At 50.9% G+C, this 16,554-nt stretch overlaps 6 protein-coding genes across 6 annotated transcripts; 4 read left to right on the top strand and 2 right to left on the bottom strand.

The window, feature by feature from the left end:
- AFUA_1G04400 (mitochondrial 37S ribosomal protein mS37) lies at nt 1-944 on the top strand. Its single transcript, XM_745095.2, has 3 exons — nt 1-268; nt 390-469; nt 554-944. The coding sequence occupies exons 1-3, from the start codon at nt 142-144 to the stop codon at nt 650-652; spliced, it is 306 nt and encodes a 101-aa protein (XP_750188.1). The 5' UTR covers nt 1-141; the 3' UTR covers nt 653-944.
- A 175-nt stretch (nt 945-1,119) lies between these two features.
- AFUA_1G04390 (cytochrome P450) lies at nt 1,120-3,420 on the bottom strand. Its single transcript, XM_745094.3, has 4 exons — nt 3,204-3,420; nt 2,672-3,125; nt 1,500-2,611; nt 1,120-1,449 (listed from the first exon to the last, which is right to left on the bottom strand). The coding sequence occupies exons 2-4, from the start codon at nt 3,001-3,003 to the stop codon at nt 1,310-1,312; spliced, it is 1,584 nt and encodes a 527-aa protein (XP_750187.2). The 5' UTR covers nt 3,004-3,125; nt 3,204-3,420; the 3' UTR covers nt 1,120-1,309.
- Nucleotides 3,421-3,513: 93 nt separating this feature from the next.
- On the top strand, nt 3,514-6,017 carry AFUA_1G04380 (F-box/WD repeat-containing protein). The gene is made up of 2 exons (XM_745093.2): nt 3,514-5,072; nt 5,131-6,017. Exons 1-2 carry the CDS (start codon nt 3,988-3,990, stop codon nt 5,855-5,857), a joined length of 1,812 nt encoding a protein of 603 aa, XP_750186.1. The 5' UTR covers nt 3,514-3,987; the 3' UTR covers nt 5,858-6,017.
- A 4-nt stretch (nt 6,018-6,021) lies between these two features.
- AFUA_1G04370 (nucleolar and coiled-body phosphoprotein 1 family protein) lies at nt 6,022-7,672 on the bottom strand. The gene is made up of 2 exons (XM_745092.2): nt 7,543-7,672; nt 6,022-7,474 (listed from the first exon to the last, which is right to left on the bottom strand). Exons 1-2 carry the CDS (start codon nt 7,597-7,599, stop codon nt 6,218-6,220), a joined length of 1,314 nt encoding a protein of 437 aa, XP_750185.1. The 5' UTR covers nt 7,600-7,672; the 3' UTR covers nt 6,022-6,217.
- A 374-nt stretch (nt 7,673-8,046) lies between these two features.
- Nucleotides 8,047-13,385, top strand: AFUA_1G04360 (GTP-Rho binding exocyst subunit SEC3). Its single transcript, XM_745091.3, has 4 exons — nt 8,047-8,527; nt 8,734-10,937; nt 10,992-12,109; nt 12,167-13,385. The coding sequence occupies exons 1-4, from the start codon at nt 8,329-8,331 to the stop codon at nt 13,083-13,085; spliced, it is 4,440 nt and encodes a 1,479-aa protein (XP_750184.2). The 5' UTR covers nt 8,047-8,328; the 3' UTR covers nt 13,086-13,385.
- A 1,161-nt stretch (nt 13,386-14,546) lies between these two features.
- AFUA_1G04350 (uncharacterized protein) lies at nt 14,547-15,975 on the top strand (the record flags this gene model as incomplete). Its single annotated transcript, XM_745090.2, has 3 exons — nt 14,547-14,690; nt 14,769-14,908; nt 15,008-15,975. The coding sequence occupies exons 2-3, from the start codon at nt 14,833-14,835 to the stop codon at nt 15,973-15,975; spliced, it is 1,044 nt and encodes a 347-aa protein (XP_750183.1). The 5' UTR covers nt 14,547-14,690; nt 14,769-14,832.
- Between the last annotated feature and the right edge of the window lie 579 nt (nt 15,976-16,554).

Here is a 16,554-nt window from a genome sequence, read left to right as displayed (position 1 = left end):
CTGAAAGTTTCCCGACAGTTTCTTGACGCTTGTGAGGGTGAAGGGTTCTGGGCTGAGGACTCAAACTACGCTGCTGCTCTTACTTTTTGGCTCCTAGAGTGCAACAGTCTGAGAAAGTATTGTCTCGATTTGACTGCCAAAATGCCTCCCAAGGGCGTCTCGACTCGCCTCAACCCCGTCCGCCTGCAGACCATCCCTCATCTGCGGGTTCGGCGTCCGAATCAACATGAGCAGAATCCCTGCGTGACGATCATGTCTTCTATGCTGAGTATGTCCCCCATCAACTTATTTATGGCAACTGGCGTGACTTTCATGGAGCTTCATGATCCTTCCTTGCCGATCATCCGCAATTGAACTTTGCACTTCAAGAGCTAACTGTCGCATGATAGGCTGCTGGGCATCCTCTGGAGGCTCTGTGGAGGGCTGCGCAGCTTTGGAGCAACAATTGAGACAGTGCATGGATGGACCGGTACGTTAACCATATTTCTGTTATCTCTACTTCGGTCTCCATCTTGTTCAACGTTCAGTGCTAACGACGAGTCTTCTCATGCAGAAACCCAAGGGCAACAAGAAGAACACCATCAACTACCACCTTATGAGAATGTATCCTAAGGTCGTCGGTCCTAAGAAGAAGGAGGGTCGCCTTGGATAAACCAGCTCGTTCCAACAATTGTAATGTTACACTCACTGTCGCAAAAATCGCAGCGCCTCTGGACCCCGGCTCGATTTCGTCACCGGTTGCTTGACAGAGTAACAGAGGTCTGGGGAACACTGGGTTATAGACAGTTGTGCTTGATGGAGAAGTTAAAACATTATCATCGGAGTTCGGGTCTTGATTTACGGCAATGACAACTTAAGGCTGCGCTTTTATGTCAGGGGGTGTGGGAGTTTGTATATGTATCTGTACATTAATCTACCAATTCATATACCTTGTTGTCACCAGGTCCCATGATTCCACACTTCATACTGCCGTATTCTTTTCACCCTTCAACTTGAACCTTTCACAACACAACCTAAGATGGCTGTATAATAGCGGTATAAGAGCACAGCAGAACTTCACTTGTGAAACGACATCAAATGTATTCCGTTGGGCTTCGCCATATGCTTCACAAGTTCAAAGGTCGAAACAGGAATAATACCAAGTTGGATAGTGGGTGATCATGCAGGGGATTTCTTAAGACATGCCATTGTATGAAGCTCTACGATTTCAACTCGATGCCGGGCATGAACATGTGATTCTAGGAGGTTAGTTGTATAATAACATGGCCAAACACATTATTGCCTTGCACATTCGACTTGACGCTATCGACTACTCAACTAGTTCAAATCGGAGGATCAGGCTCTCTCCTGTTGGCTTCACGGTATATGCATCAATCGCTTCCATGTTATCGTCACTGACGATGGAAGTCTTGAAATTAGTGTAAACAGCAGCCACCACTAATTTCATTTCTGCAGTCACGTCAGTTTGAGGCTTTGGTGTGACCTAAATGCTCCCTTACCTTGCAAGGCCAAGTTACTGCCTACACACATTCTTCCCCCACTCCCAAAAGCCCAGAACCAGCGCCTTCTCTCTTCCAACTCAGAAGGAGTATTGACGTCTTTCAGCCACCGCTTAGGTTCCCAAGTCTCAGGATCTGGGAACACCTCGGGATTGCGGTGAAGGGAATAAGCTTGCGCATTGACCCTAGTCTTAGGAGGGATGTTGTTGTATCCCGCCAAAGTGCAAGACGGATACGGCGTGACTCGAGGCTGGATTCCTGGAATTGGAGCATGGAGGCGCAGTGTCTCCGTGACTATTGCTTCAAGCAGCGGCAAGGAGTCAATCGATTTTGCCGGAGGCAACTCCGCAGATTCGGACGGCCGAGGGAAGATAACCATCGGCTCAAGGGTGGAGAGCTCCGCCCGAAGTGCGTCCTGTAATTCAGGGCGCTTCGAGAGTTCCCAAAGGAGATATGTAAGAGCGACGGCGCTGGTTTCATGACCCGCCGTCAGGTGGTCGTACATCTCGCAGGCAATATCAAGCCGCTGCTGCTCGAGGATCCGTGCGTATTCCACGTCATTCTTGTTTTCGGGCAGGTGCTTTAATATCATCTGCTTAAGGTGTTTATAGACGGCCGGCTCATCCTCAAGTCTGTTTGACTTTAGCGACTCCTCTGCTTTATCACACAGTCCCAGCCCCCAAGAGTCAAGGATCTCGTTGGCCTGATCGCAATATCTTGGTATCAAGCGGATACCCAAAGACTTTGTCCAAGAAAGGAGATTAGGAACTTCCTGGTGATAGAACTCAAATGGCTTCCTGCTCTGGTATAAATGGAGCATCCTTTGCCTATAAGGCGCGTCCTGGAGGAAATTGGTGCCATTTGTGACGCCGTATAGATATGCTGATACGAAGTCCATTGTCAGTCCCTGGTTGAGGTCATGAACATCGACAGGTCTACTTGAAGTCGCTGCATCGTATAGAATTGGTAGAAGACGGTCATATACTATAGTCCTCGAGATAAGACGCATATGAGGTGACGACTGCAGAAACGACTTGCTGTAGATGTTGGATAACATCCTCTTGCGAACCGAGTGATCTTTGCTTCCAGTCATGGTAAACATGCTGACAGTTCTACGCAAATGTCGTGCTTCAGTCAGCAGTTTCATCTTGCTCCCTCCTGGGGTCCCTTACCCAAACGATCCGAAGACCCGAGGATACCACTCATGCTTCTCAAAGCCTCCGCTATACACCGTCTTGATACCTCCTTCAACGCAATTTATCGAGATTTCTGATGGGCCCAATCGCACAATAGGCCCAAGTCTTTCATGAGCCGCATGAATTGTACTATTATTCTGACTTCGAAAACGCTTCCAGAGTATCCAAGCAGGTGAGACGGGGGCTGACCAATGTGCATTCGGTATCTTTGCGAGCGGCGATAGAAAGACTGGATACACAATTGCTTTGTATGCTACGAAAAGTAGCAAAATCACAATTGAAAGTGACGTGTATATGGAGACCACCATCTTCGCGGGTTGGGTCGAAGTAACAAGCCAACTCAGGTTACTTAGGGTCCTCAAGATGCCGCATCAACCAAAGTGGCGGCAAGAAAAGCTCATAAACAACTTATCCGCAGACACTTATACACCTATATACCTGTATCAGTTGACTCCAGTCCGTAGGAATTAGTTGGACGGTAGGGGCTGCCATAACAGGGTGGACCTACCGTATGAGGATTCCATATACGAAACCCCGCATGGGAGGACTCTGCTACCAAAGAATCAAAATTCCAAAACGGCGAAGAGAGACTCGAGCGGTGCAGCGGCAATGTGACTCAGTGAACGTTGTCTTAGATTTTTAGTAATAGATACTAAGGAGTGGATTCAAAAGATATGAAATTACGAACATCAGGTTTGAACCGTTGGAGTACTCCAACAACCCCCCGCATAAGCACACAGAGATAAGGCACACTGATAAGGCGATAAGGAATCAATACCAAGCAGACAAAGGAACCGGTGATGACATAAGGAGGCACACAATGTTATAATACTGATTTTCTCAGGCCGTTACGTCAGGCTTGGGTTGAATGTTGAAGAGCTACAAACACTTTTACCGTTCATAAACACAACTGGGGATCATATGCTTCCATGACTTATCTGATTTTCTTCTAAATAACAAGTGTTGCTGCATGAGTCAAGCCATGACTCCTCAACATATGATATCGCCGCGGTGACTGATGGGCCTTGACAGCCCTACTCAAATCTACAGAATGCTTTGATCGCTATGGAAACATAATGATGAGACATCCTTTAACAGTATATAGGCAATTTTCTTTGACGACGGTTCAATACACACTATAAGTATGCTTTTTTCGGCTAATATCTCAAACATCCGGAATCCTCTATGAGCAAGATGTGCTAAAAATCTCTGAAGGATCAACATCATTCCTTACGTCCTCTACATACATTCCTTGATTTTCATAGAAAGACTGCGCTGAGATCGACTTCGAAATGCTGCTGTCCGATTTACCGTCGGACATAATATACGTGATAGCAACATATCTTCCGTCTGCCAGCTCATTGGCCGCCCTCGCTCAGACCTGTCAACGCCTGCACAAGGTCATCGCTGCTGAAGATTGGCGGGTATTCCATGCACATTTCAAGAACAGATTCCCCTTTGTTGAGACGCCTCCCTTTTGGAAGGATGCAACTCAGGCGCTCACGGCGCGTGCCCGAGCATTGGACAGACTCGGACTGCTTTGTCGTTTCGTCCTCCCCCCACGAGATGCGGTGAAGGTTGGATCCCATCGGGGCACACGGCAGGACAATCCTACACATGGGTATCGACCCTCGATTGATTCATATGAATCTTGGCCGGGTGGTTCCTGGTCGGAAAGAAAGGAGGTGCTCGTCTGGGGCGCTGCAGATGAGTTAGTTTTGCGCATTCGGCAGCCCACGTATAACGGCGGAGAGACGTGGTTCATGTTTAACGATGTGAAGACGAAGATCAGCAGCTACCATGACATTTGTGGTGTACATCTCCTCAAACAAGAACATCATACCAGAAAGTCAGGCGACGAGCACATCATATTTGGTCGCCTAAACGGTGACCTATGTCATGTTGCCATTTCGCCGGACTCGGCGTCTCACAAATACTACCAACGTTTCATGACTAACGGCCATGGACTTGAGCGTACAGACTTAAGCGGAGGTGACGAGCCTATTTTGGCGGCTCATTTGAACAATGGGTCCATTGTGTTCTATCAGACGACAACGGGAGAACCCGAAGTTGAGCCGTTTGCGCATTGCAAGATCACTCCAGACGGCACGGCCCGTAACAAGTATTCTAAGTTTCTGTCACCGGAGTGTATTGCGTATGGAACTGGACGCCAGGAGAATGCCCTGACTATCGCCACGATATCGAACGAACGACTATCAGTTAGCCGCGAGATCAGTGTGACCTCCCTGGATATCGGGGAAAGTATCGGCTTACGTCGAAAGGCCAATGTGAGCGCAATCGCGCCTCTTACTGCTCAATCCACGGCAGAATCCTCCGGACAAGTGTTTCTTGCTGCCTGGGGTGATCGCTGCATCAGGTACCTTTCTACCTTACGTTGCTCGGTTATTTACATCTCTTCTAATTCTCCAAACTAGACTTCACGATCTACGCTCGCACCAACCGTTCGAGTATACCTACCGAGACACAATCGACACGAATCCCATTTACTGCATACATCCATTCGGCCAGGATCGTTTCCTAGCAGGAGCAGGCGGGGACGCCGTGGTCAAGATCTACGACCTTCGCATGCAAAGCGCATACAGACACAAGGACACTCAGATTCCTTCTCCAAATGATCTTCGCCGGTCTTCGAACGGCTCCACTCCATACCTCAACGGGTTCCAAGACACTGTCACCTATCCGCGCAAAGATTTCTCAATCTTCCTTACAACCTCCTCCTCTGTCCGCTGGAACTCGAAAGCAACACGCTCGCGCGTAGATCGTCAATATCGTGGACCGATCTACACAATGTCCTCCCCGTCGCCCTCGTCGTCAACCATTTACACCGGCATCGTTGACGGGGTGATGCGACTCGACTTCGCCTCGTCAGATGATTTGACGGGCCCCGCCCAAGCTTGGTATCGAGATTATTTCGGCTTGAGCGCAGACTTGACTCATCCGGCGACTCAAGCAGACAGGATCGTAGAGCTTTCGGGCTACGAACGTCGGGATTCAACCAGTGCGTCTAAGCTGAGGACTCAGCAGCCCTTTGCGCGGATTGGACCCTCTGATATTGAACATGAGAAGAACACTGGTTGGGATAGACGATGGCAGCCGTCAGGGCCACCGGGTGCTTGGAGACGGTCGGATATGGTTACGTGAGTGTCGTGACTCCGTCTCAATCGGCAATCCGCTTTCGGGTTATGTGAGAACGATGAGGTATGATAGAGAAATTACTCCTCAAAAACAGGATTCTCAAAAAAATAATGCACATTGCCAATAAATTTAGAAAGAATAAAAATAAAAACGAAGAAAATTTTTTTTTTTCTCCCGCTCCATTAGCGCCCTGCTTGTCAAAGAAACATGAAATGTATGACAGAATCCCAAGATTACTTGTCGATCTAGTCTCGTCTAGAACAGAAACTACTGGAAAAGAAACATAAAGCCACGAACGATATGAAAATAACGCGCAAGTCTCGTCTACAATTCTAATGCACGCTTTTTGACACAGCAGAAGTTGTCTTAGTCCTCGAACTTGAAAGACTTCCCTCCGGAGATGTCAATGGGGCCACCGCGGTAGGAGCCACGCTTCTTCTTGTTCTTTTCTTTTGTGAAGCCCTTGCCACGAGTGACAGACAGATCCTTCCAAGCCTTCTCGGCGTAGGCATATGGGACGTATGCGTTCGAGGGGTGGTTGTGTGGCAACTCACTAAGTTGCGCCAGGGGTGTGGGACGAGCTCCAGTGTGCTTCTTCTTCGTCGCTGGGCCATTTCCGGGAGCCGGACTGGCGCTGGACGAACTGGTCTCTTGAGCCTTCTTTGTAGTCTTGTTTATGGGCTCCTTCGCATCGGAATCGGAGGGCTGAACAGTTTTGCTGCTGCCGGATGAGTTCTGAGAAGACGAGGAGCTGCGGCTATTGGTATTCTGATCCTCATCTGACGAAGACTCATCGGAGGACTCGTCGGAGGAGGATGAATCAGAGTCGCTGGACGAGCTGGAGCTTGATTCAGGCAAGGGTGTCTTGGCAGCAGTCTTCAGGATCTTCTTAGCAGCCTTCTTGGCGGGTTCCTTCTCGGATTCGGAGTCGGAATCGGAGTCTGAGCTGGAATCAGACGATGAAACGCTCTCACTGTCAGAGGAGTCGGAGTCGGAGCCGGAATCAGAGTCGGAATCGGAGGATGAAGCACTGCTCTCACTGTCGGAGGAGTCGGATTCCTCGTCCTCAGAATCCGACGACTCGGAAGATGAGGATGAATCGGACTTCGTCGAGAGCTTAGCCTTTTTGGCCTTCGGTGCTTCGTCCTCGGATTCTGATTCCGAAGACGATTCAGATGAGCTGGATTCAGCCTTGCGCTTGGTGCCGGTGGTCTTCGGCGCTGGAGCAGGCGCGGGGGCGGCATCGTCATCCTCTTCATCATCGGCATCGCTGTCAGAGCTGGAACTGGAAGAGGAAGAGGATGAGGAAGACGAGGAAGGAGAGGATTCTCTAGACTGTTTCTTTTGCATTTTCGGCGCATCATTCATCTCTACATCAGAGTCACTAGACTCATCCTCACTGCTGCTCGAGCTGCTTTCGCTGTCAGAGCTGCTCTCACTCTTCCGGTCCTGCCAGCTCCGGAAGATGTCCAGCAGTGAAGGGACTTCCTTCGAGTCGACCTTGGCAATTGCCTTTTTAGACTGCTCCTTGGAAAGAGCCTCGCTTGTACTTTTGAAGCCAAATTGAGATAAGAAAGCGGCAACCGACGCAACTAACTCTGGTGGAGGAGCGACAGTTTTGGCCTATTGAATCAGAGTCTCGTCAGTGCACCAGGTCAGAATACATGCTTGCGAGTAGAAAACCATATTACCTTCGACTTCTCCACAGTTGCCTTGGAAGACGCCTTCTTCACTTTCTGTGCCGCCATGTTGACCAAAGCTTCAAATTGCTTCGCCTCAACTCAGATAACAGACAACTCGACCCAGTGTTTTTAATCTTCGCTTGGAGGATAAAAAAGATTCAAAAAAAATTGGGCAGAAAAACGGCAAGAAAGGCGGTCAATAGAGACAGTGTGGTCATTGGCTATCCTTTTCTGTCTTGCCCAGAGGTCAGCTCACGTGGCTCCCCGTGACATGATGTATACTGAGGATGGATGACCAAAATACAACATGGACCTCTGTAAGTGCTAAAGCAAACCATGACAACGGGGCTGATAATAATTTATTGTTATTTTTGGGAAAGACAACGTTAAAAACAGTAATAAATCAAAATCGAACTCTTTATTCACAGAAAACAGCCGGACGTAATCATCCACTTAGTATACTTGAGCGACAGCTCTCCGCCCATTCCAAAGGACTAGCGTCCGTAAGTGACCCAACCACCAGTGGCTGATGAGCTAATTCGCTGCTGTGCTCCTCCGTGCCTGTATAATCGACCGCACTCTCATCAAGCTAGCTTGCACTTGCGACCAGGTCCCTCGGTTGACTTCAATGGTCTGTATCGCATCACAAGCCTCTTGGCTTCTCTAGTCTGGTTTTTTTTCTCCTATAGGGCGCGTCATTTCCGAGTTATACGCCCCTGATTCTCCGACCATGTTCGTCTAATCCTCAGATCATACCCACGAGTGATCGAAGTTCTGAAGGCGCAAAGAACAGCCATGAGCAGTCGTGATCGGTCTCGGGTGCCTGCACCTAACGACGTCCCACCACATCGAGAGCCACGCCGAATGGGCGATGGTCGCAATGGCGGTTTCACTGGGCCCGGCGAGGCAACAATGTCACGGGCGGAGAAGTTCGAAGACGAAAAGAGACGAATCATTCAAAGTTGTTTCTCGAAGAAGGACAGTGATGGCTCTTGTACGTATGCATTTCTTTGCACCTATCACTTGCGCTCCAACCTGGTTGTTGGAGCGGACTACGGCGATTGAGAAGGGACATCGTGGGTTATTTCCCGTCTGCTGCTTTCCTGTACTCCGAAAGCAATAACCTTGCGCCGAGACATTGGAATTTCTCCTGAAATTGATGTTCTGGACATTTTAGACTGACAATCTCTACGGGAACAGTGGTCGAATCGTACATAACCCATGTTCGCATTACGGAAGACGCCGCGCATCCGTCGACCCCTGCCCCTCCCAATTCACCTCCTGAGAACAAGAAACCTCGGGTTATTATCGTTGCTGTTAGGAGATCAGGAAGGGTGCGCATGCATAAAGCTCGAGAGAATAACGATGGCACATTTTCTATCGGGAAGACATGGATGCTCGATGATTTGTCCTCAATTCAATCATATACCGGGTTTGTTCCGTCAACGCCACTGGAACAACAACATAAGCAATGGGCTGCCACTGTTGGCTTTGTAGTTACTGTGGGAAAACCGTACTACTGGCATGCTAGGAGCTCCAAGGAAAAGGATTTTTTCATCGGCAGTCTCGTCAAGATCTATCGGAAATACACCGGCGGAAAAGTGCCGAACCTCATTGGGTTCGATGATCGCGAGAGACAACTGCTCGTTGGAAGCCCTTCTCCTGCTCCTCCGGGCTCGCGAGGCATGGGGCAAGGACCTGCCACCCGCTCCCCCTCCTCGCAGGGCAGCCGGCCTCAGTCGCCATACACCGGTCGCGCGCCCAGCCGCGATGGCCCGCGCGATATTCCCCGTGAGTTCAAACGACAGCCCTCTGAAGAGCAGGCTCTACGAGCGCAAAGAAGTCGAGATCAGATGCAAAGGCCGTCCACAAGCCAGTCAGGACGAGTGGCCGCTCCTTCGCCGTTGGGCCAAACTTCCCAACCGCTGGGAGCAGTTTCCCCTGACCCACGAGGTGAACCTCCTCCGCGGTCAAACGAACGTCTGCCCAAGGCACCCGTGCTACCGCCGCCGGAACCAAGAACCAAAGAGGTTACTGATAGTCTGGCTGCTGCTAAGCCAGTATCACATACACCAAGCAGTCAAGCAGATCTTGGGTCAGACCCTCGACCGTCACCCTTCCTACAGGATGGAAAAGCTGTCCTAGACCCCAGCCCTGTGCCTCGGACTGAGGACTTAAGCTCGAGTCTACACGAGGTTGGACACGATAAGGACGCCCGTCCTAGCACAGCTGTGTCTGGGTCTGCCGAGAACCTGGATGTTATGCAGACCCCGGCAAGCAGCATGGAAGCAAATAAGACTGTGGGCGAGAGCAGGGAAAATCTGTCACTTCCAGAGACGCAGGTGGAGCCTCAGATTATTGATAAACCTGCCGGCCCCGTCAAGATGCAGCCTCCTGACATACCACCTGCACTAAGGCCAGCTTCTTCGAGAAGTAACAATGTGCCTACACCGTCTGTGGCCGCTGCGCCTCCGGAAACAACACGATCCGTGACTCCTCCACCCGCAGCTGAACCGAGCGAACCACCACGCGAGAGATCACCGAGCCCGCCACCGGCCAGCTCTCCCGAATCCTCCAAGCCGGTTGAAGAAGATTCAGAAGCGCACCGCCCGGGGCTGGGCCCGATGATCAAGAAGAAACCAAGCAGAGACATTGCGGGTGCGTTTCGCAAAGCCGCCACTGCCTACGGCGCATTCAAGCCCCGACCCGGTGGTGCTGGTGAGAGACTACTGGCCGCAGCGAAAAAACAGCAAAGTATGTCAGATGAACCGGACGGGATCACCGGCGTCGTTCCCGCACCCTCGCTTCGAGTTGGAACCGAGGTCAAACCTGCGGCTGCGTCTGGCACACCCGACAACAAAGAGACGCCGCCTGCCATTCCGTCTCCAATTAAAGAAGCGCCCTCTCCTGTGGCTCCTACCGCGTTGGAGCCTCCAACGGTCGAGGTTACACAACCTCCGGCGACTGGAACTGCAGTAACCGTTGTTGGATCTCGAGACGAAGCTAGGGCTACCGCCAGAGACGAAGTCAAGACCGTTGCAGATGAAAGATCAAGGTCCGTTTCTCCTTCGCCGAATGGCCGTCGTAGGCGTCGAGAAGACAACACTATAAAGTATTGTCAGGCTCTGGGGATTGAATCGAATATCCTGGAAGGACGGGGCGCAGACTTTGATGATATTTTGACTGACCTTGGCTGGAATGGACGTTTGAGCGATGACAAGAAGATTGAGGATCTCGAGGCAGACATTCGTCGTGAGATTGGGCGCGTCGAGGCCACAAGCTGGCTTGGTAACCTCGAACAACAGGAAGGCAAAGTAGACCAACTGGCAAGGTTGATTGACAAGACCATTGAAGAGTGCGAAGAGCTGGACGGCCTACTAACTCTTTACTCCCATGAACTCAACGTAAGTTTTTCGCCGGGAATCTTGTCTCTTCCACCTTCTAATCGAATGGCACAGACATTGCACGAAGATGTGTCGTATATCGAGACACAATCTCAAGGTTTGCAGGTACAGACCGCCAACCAGAAGTTGCTTCATAATGAGCTTCAAAATCTTCTGAAGACGCTCTCTATCTCTGCCGTTGACTTGCAGCCTCTCAGAGAGTCATCGCTCAGTAATCCAGATGGGTTGAGAGAGACCGAGGCGGCTCTATCAACGCTATATAAAGCCATGCTGATGATTGATCCCGATATATGGCAGAATAAAAAACGGTTGGGAGATGCTGCTGGGGAGCAAGGGAGCGTGGGGGTGTATGCCGACACGGAAATAGGGCAGATGCGCGCCATCAGAGAGAAGAAGGAAGAATACCGAGCACAGTCTCGAATGTTCCTGCAACGACTTCGGCAGTTCATGGCTATTGCCTATAAAGTGGCTGAACAGAAGAGGGTGGATGCTGCAGCAAATGGCCCCAAGGATCCTCTCAAGCTGGACAGCGAAGCTCGAGCGTATTTCCGTCAGGAGTTATGGATGTACAACGCTTTGATGCTTTTCGCCAGAGAGGTCAGCGGATCTGAGTGGCATGGACTGATCAGTCTCTACGAACAACAAGCCAAACTGCCTTATCAGAACGAATTCCGGGACAACAACTTGGCGTGGAAGAGAGCCGGCAGGAAACCTAGTGGGGAAGAACAGGAGCTCCTCTTCACCCACCAGGAGAAAGAAAAGGAAAGCGAAGGCATTACAATGGCAGCACGTAAGTTGACGGTGCGACGAGGCAAAACCATCAGGGCCGCAGCTGGTCTGCGGCTTACGCCGGGTGAGAAGCGGCATGGGAGACTGGAGCCCTGCGAAGTCTTTGCCGGCACACTTCAGGAAACCCTGAAGATGATATCTGAAGAGCAGAACTTTATCGTTCATTTCTTTCACCTGAGCTCCTTGAGTAACACCGAGTTTTCCGACTTCGTGGCCTCTGGCAATCCCGATGAGCGACCACTTCCTGATTTCAGCGCCAGGCAGCCGCATGATCCTGATCGGGGCATGGCTAGAAAGGTGGACCAAATTATGGACGAGCTCTACTCGTTCTGGTCGACGGACATGCAAAACCTTGTGGATTGGGCCATCCAACCGGATCCTCTGTAGGCCACATGAACTTTATAATGATTCTCGCGATATGAAAGCTAACACGGACATAGGCAAGGAATTGGAATTTTATCTGCGCTGGAAAAGGCCATGTCGGACTTTGATGACACCAACCAAGAGTTCATTATTCGCTGCCTGCAGAAGCTGCATTCCCGACTGAATGGCCTGTTTAACCGCTTCGTTGACGAACAAATCCGGGGAATCGAGGACACCAAGGTCAAGGTCAACAAGCGCAAGGGGGTCATCTCGTTCATTCGCGTCTTCCCCAACTTCTCTGCGGCGGTTGAGAATATGCTCTCTCAGCCCAACCAGGAGTTCTTTGACATTCGGGTCAGTGTCAATGACGCTTATGATCGGATCAACCGAGCTATGTGGGAGTCTCTGAAATTTATTGCAAAGGAGGCGCCGACCGGAGTGGCTGCTAGTGCGGGCGACCCCGAGGACAAGGAGGTGCTGAATTACCATATCCTTCTTATTGAGAATATGAACCACTACATTGAAGAAGTGGATGTGCGCGGCCTCCCTGTCCTGGAGCGATGGCGCGATCGAGCGCAGCAAGACTACGAGGAACACCTAAAGCTGTACCTGGACCTGGTGATCCAGCGACCACTAGGTAAGCTGCTGGAGTTTATCGATGCGGCTGAAGGCCTGATGGCTGGGGGCGGGAACCCCGCGGACATTGCCAGCCGTCCCAGCCACTCCCGGTCTGTTGCCAAGAAGGTGTTGGCGATGTATGACAGCAAAGAGATTCGGCGCGGGATTGAATTGTTGAAGAAACGAGTGGACAAACACTTTGGGGATGCAGACGACCCGGGGCTAAGTCGCAGCCTGGTCTTGAAAGTGCTTCGAGCGTGCGAACGGCGGTACGAGGAAGCGTATGATCGAACGCGGCACGTGTTGGATGCAGTCTACGAGGGGCAACTTGATCTGGAATGGCGGAAGGAAGATGTCATTGCCATGTTCAACCGGTAGCATTTTTCCCCCTTATCCTTCTGTTGTATTGCTTCTCAGCCTGTCTCCATGTTATGCGTTATTCCGGGCTCAGGGAGGAATTATGAAGCATTGACAGTGACGACTATAGAACTATGGCGTATATGGATACAGCGTTCGATGGATTGTCTTCAGTCAGGCTAATATATGTTGATACTGTACTTGTAACTACTGTCACTGGCTGTCCAATGAGTCGATATATGCCAGTGCGCCAGCCCTCAATGTGATTATCATCATGCCTAATCACAAGATGGCCTCAACCCAGACTCCCAGTTGATTTGCAATCTGCAGTCTCACTGCCGTATTGAGAATGACCTCCTGCCTCTGCTATCCTGTCTGCTTGAGAATTGGCCTGCTTAATCGCACCAGAGCTGCAGTTTGCAGTATGCTGTCAGGTTTGGAGCGCGATATCCTTGTCTTTCTGCTGTCACTGCCGTTGCCCAGACGGAACTGGCCGTCCGTCTGTCACTTCCAGAGGTATGTACCAGTCCGAGAGATGCGTTCACAAAGCTCCACCCCAATCCAAAGTAGGTATATTATTATTTAGGGGTCAGCGAACAGTCTTTTAGGAGCGTTAGTAGTCAATCCTTGTACAGACTCATCGTCATAGTACCTCTCCTAGAGCACGTGGAGCGAGGTTCTGGGGGAGACGCTGAGTGCGAGCCTGGCGCAGGCAGAGAGATACGGCTCGGTGAGCTGGAGAAGGACATACTTAATCTATCCACAGACTGGGAACTTTCATGCTAATAGAACTAGGTAGTTTTGGCTGCTCTATTACCGCGCCCAGAGGAAAACGAAGAAGAGGCGAGAAGGGCTGATCATGCCTCCGTTGCGCAGTGCCTCTGTCAACAACGAGCTATTCTCCTTCCTTCTTCAAGAGGTAACGTGGAGATGCCAATGTTCAAAATCGCCGTTCTGGTTCATGAGGGAGCATGGCCTAGCAGCAAGCACAAGCGTTAAAGTGTTCACCATTGAGTCTAGTATCGATCCAGGCTCCGCAGCATAGCTGTTCTGTCCAGCCGCTGAATGAATGCCTGCTCTGTTGGCTGTTAGGCCAACTTGTGAACCTCTGCTTCCCTCACCTCCAGACTAGACATGGTGGATGCTGTCCTCTGCACTCTCGGACTCCCAGTCGACGGCTCCAAGGAGGATGGTCACCCAAAAACTATGGACTGTAGTAAAAGTAGCACTGACGTTGGGAGGGTAGAACACGGGTCGTCAGGATGCACTGTCGCTGTCAACTTTCAGTAGCAGAGAATGCTACAAGGGAGCTTCATTAATAGATAAAAGCAGCATGTCGCCTAGTGTACGGCTTCCTTTGCTCCGGATTTGGCTGACTGAACGCTGTTTTTGTTTGTGATGATTTCCCCCCCCCCCCCCCCCCATCAACCATCGCTTGTGGTTCACGTCAGCCACTGCATATGTCTCGTCAGCCATCCATCTCGACCATTCACATCAGGTAAATCGCCTCTTTCATCTATCGGGATCGTCGAGTGAAAGATCTTTAATTTGCCTACTTTACTGCTTATGATCTGGACAGCACAGTTGGTTTGAGCTGGTTTTTGGCTGGAAGATCGACGTGCAGTAGTAAGTGAAACTCGTCATATTTGTCTGCAGTCCACCGACTTTCTCGTTGCTGACCTCGTCTTATTTCCCAAAGTACAGCTGGAATATTAGACCCACAGCGTATGCCCTACATCCTACTGATCTGCCAGAGGTCGAAGCAACAATGGTAGCCCTTCAAGCCGTCCAAGCCCACAATGCGGCTCTCACATCGCTAGCCTCAGGTCCCGTCGCGGTGTTTGGTATGTTCGCCTTCTACATTATTCTCCCCTCTACGATGGAACAATTGCTGCAGATATTCCTCTTTCGGAAGAAGCCCTCAAGCCGCTAATACCCTCCAGTCGGCGGTACCTCTGGTATCGCCCTCTCAACGGCCCTCGCCTTCACCCGTTACACCACATCGCCCAAGATCTACCTCGTTGGCCGCAGCCAGTCCGCAGCCGATACTGCCATTGCCTCCATCAAAAGAATCAACCCCTCCGCGCAGCCAACCTTTCTCCAAGCCGACATATCCCTTCTCAAAAATGTCGACAGCGTATGCGCTGAGCTCGCATCAAGAGAAAAATCGATCAACCTGCTTTTCATGACTCCCGGGTATTTGACGCTGAAAGGCCGGGACGAGACGGCCGAAGGGCTGGACCGAAAATTCGTGCTGCACTACTACGCCCGGATGCGATTCATCACCAATCTGCTTCCTCGGTTGAGCGCAGCCGCTCAAGATCCCTCTGTCGACGCCGGTGCCAGACTATCACGAGTAGTCTCTGTTCTAGACCCAATGGTCTCCGTCCGCGCCGGCGGCGCTGGCACCCTCGACTTCTCTGACCTTAGTCTGAAGCACACCTTTACCCTGCAAAAATGCGGTTGGCACGCCAGCCTGATGGGTAACTTCTTCCTGGAAAGTATGGCAGAGCGACACCCGCATACCTCCTTTGTCCATGCATACCCCTCTGGAGTGGCCACGGGCGTGATGCGTGAACTGCCAGCTGGACGAGTGCTGTCGGCTGTACTGACGCCGCTGTTACGGCCCTTTATGGTCCCTCTTCATGAGAGCGGGGAGAGGCATTTGTTTGCGGCGACAAGTGGAAGGTTCCCTTCGAAAGCTGAGGGAGAGGGGAGCGAAGGGGATATCGCTGCTGGCAGTGATGGGACGAAGGGGAGTGGTTGCTACTGGTTGAATTGGGACGGTGAGGTTTTTCCGCCAAACAAGAAAATACAGAGGACGAGGATGCAAGGCGCGGTGGACAAGGTGGTGCAGCACACAGAGGAGGTTTTCAAGCAGGTGTGCGAAGAGGGCAACACGTACCCGTAAATGCCTAGGGAAATTCCTCCGGGTCCTCCCCTGGGACGACTCAGATTGCAAGTTCAGCTCATTTGGCAAGCGGCACGCTTAATATGTAGCTGTCTTCTAGTTCCTTAACGGTGTATAGTATTTAGTTCCTTTTCCAAGCCCTCCGCGCACATCAGAGGCTTATCGTATTCTCTGTCAGACAACCTGTGCGTCATTGTGAGGTTATCTGCGAGTGATAAACTGGACGCATCCAGACTTGATGCCTGGAGGATTTCTTCCACGCCAAAGAATGAGAGCCTGAAGGTACATGCTTAGGAAAGACAGACGGGCATTTTTTTTTTTTCTCGAGGACCCTTGCAAGGCTGAAACTGAATATATATATATATGTGAGAATTAAACGTTCGGAAAGACGTCCACCAGTTTGGAATCAAGACTTGGCTAAATTAACGTGGTGGAGCGTGGGTAGGAGAGTCGGAGTGGCAGAATGACGGCCGGAAAATGCACACCTGTGACCAGCTTTGCAGACTGTAGCTAGAGACGTGGTGTACAGAGTAGTTGGAGTATTGGAGAGACAAACATTCGTCACTCAAGTTCCAGTCC

The sequence above is a fragment of the Aspergillus fumigatus genome, chromosome 1 (genome assembly GCF_000002655.1).
Source record: "Aspergillus fumigatus Af293 chromosome 1, whole genome shotgun sequence".
Classification (NCBI taxonomy): domain Eukaryota; kingdom Fungi; phylum Ascomycota; class Eurotiomycetes; order Eurotiales; family Aspergillaceae; genus Aspergillus; species Aspergillus fumigatus.
Note: the sequence above shows the minus strand (reverse complement) of the source record. Positions and strands in the feature narration are given on the sequence as shown.

Excerpts from the sequence above, each read along its gene's own strand:
- AFUA_1G04360 (XM_745091.3), top strand. The coding sequence starts at position 8,329 with ATGAGCAGTCGTGATCGGTCTCGGGTGCCTGCACCTAACGACGTCCCA. Across the intron at positions 10,938-10,991 it reads TTTACTCCCATGAACTCAAC|ACATTGCACGAAGATGTGTC; the intron begins GTAAGTTTTTCG and ends CGAATGGCACAG. Across the intron at positions 12,110-12,166 it reads GCCATCCAACCGGATCCTCT|GCAAGGAATTGGAATTTTAT; the intron begins GTAGGCCACATG and ends ACACGGACATAG.
- AFUA_1G04400 (XM_745095.2), top strand. The coding sequence starts at position 142 with ATGCCTCCCAAGGGCGTCTCGACTCGCCTCAACCCCGTCCGCCTGCAG. Across the intron at positions 269-389 it reads GATCATGTCTTCTATGCTGA|GCTGCTGGGCATCCTCTGGA; the intron begins GTATGTCCCCCA and ends GTCGCATGATAG. Across the intron at positions 470-553 it reads GACAGTGCATGGATGGACCG|AAACCCAAGGGCAACAAGAA; the intron begins GTACGTTAACCA and ends CTTCTCATGCAG.
- AFUA_1G04380 (XM_745093.2), top strand. The coding sequence starts at position 3,988 with ATGCTGCTGTCCGATTTACCGTCGGACATAATATACGTGATAGCAACA. Across the intron at positions 5,073-5,130 it reads TGGGGTGATCGCTGCATCAG|ACTTCACGATCTACGCTCGC; the intron begins GTACCTTTCTAC and ends TCTCCAAACTAG.
- AFUA_1G04370 (XM_745092.2), bottom strand. The coding sequence starts at position 7,599 with ATGGCGGCACAGAAAGTGAAGAAGGCGTCTTCCAAGGCAACTGTGGAG. Across the intron at positions 7,475-7,542 it reads CAACTGTGGAGAAGTCGAAG|GCCAAAACTGTCGCTCCTCC; the intron begins GTAATATGGTTT and ends CTGATTCAATAG.
- AFUA_1G04390 (XM_745094.3), bottom strand. The coding sequence starts at position 3,003 with ATGGTGGTCTCCATATACACGTCACTTTCAATTGTGATTTTGCTACTT. Across the intron at positions 2,612-2,671 it reads CGGGTCTTCGGATCGTTTGG|AACTGTCAGCATGTTTACCA; the intron begins GTAAGGGACCCC and ends ACATTTGCGTAG. Across the intron at positions 1,450-1,499 it reads CAGTAACTTGGCCTTGCAAG|AAATGAAATTAGTGGTGGCT; the intron begins GTAAGGGAGCAT and ends ACGTGACTGCAG.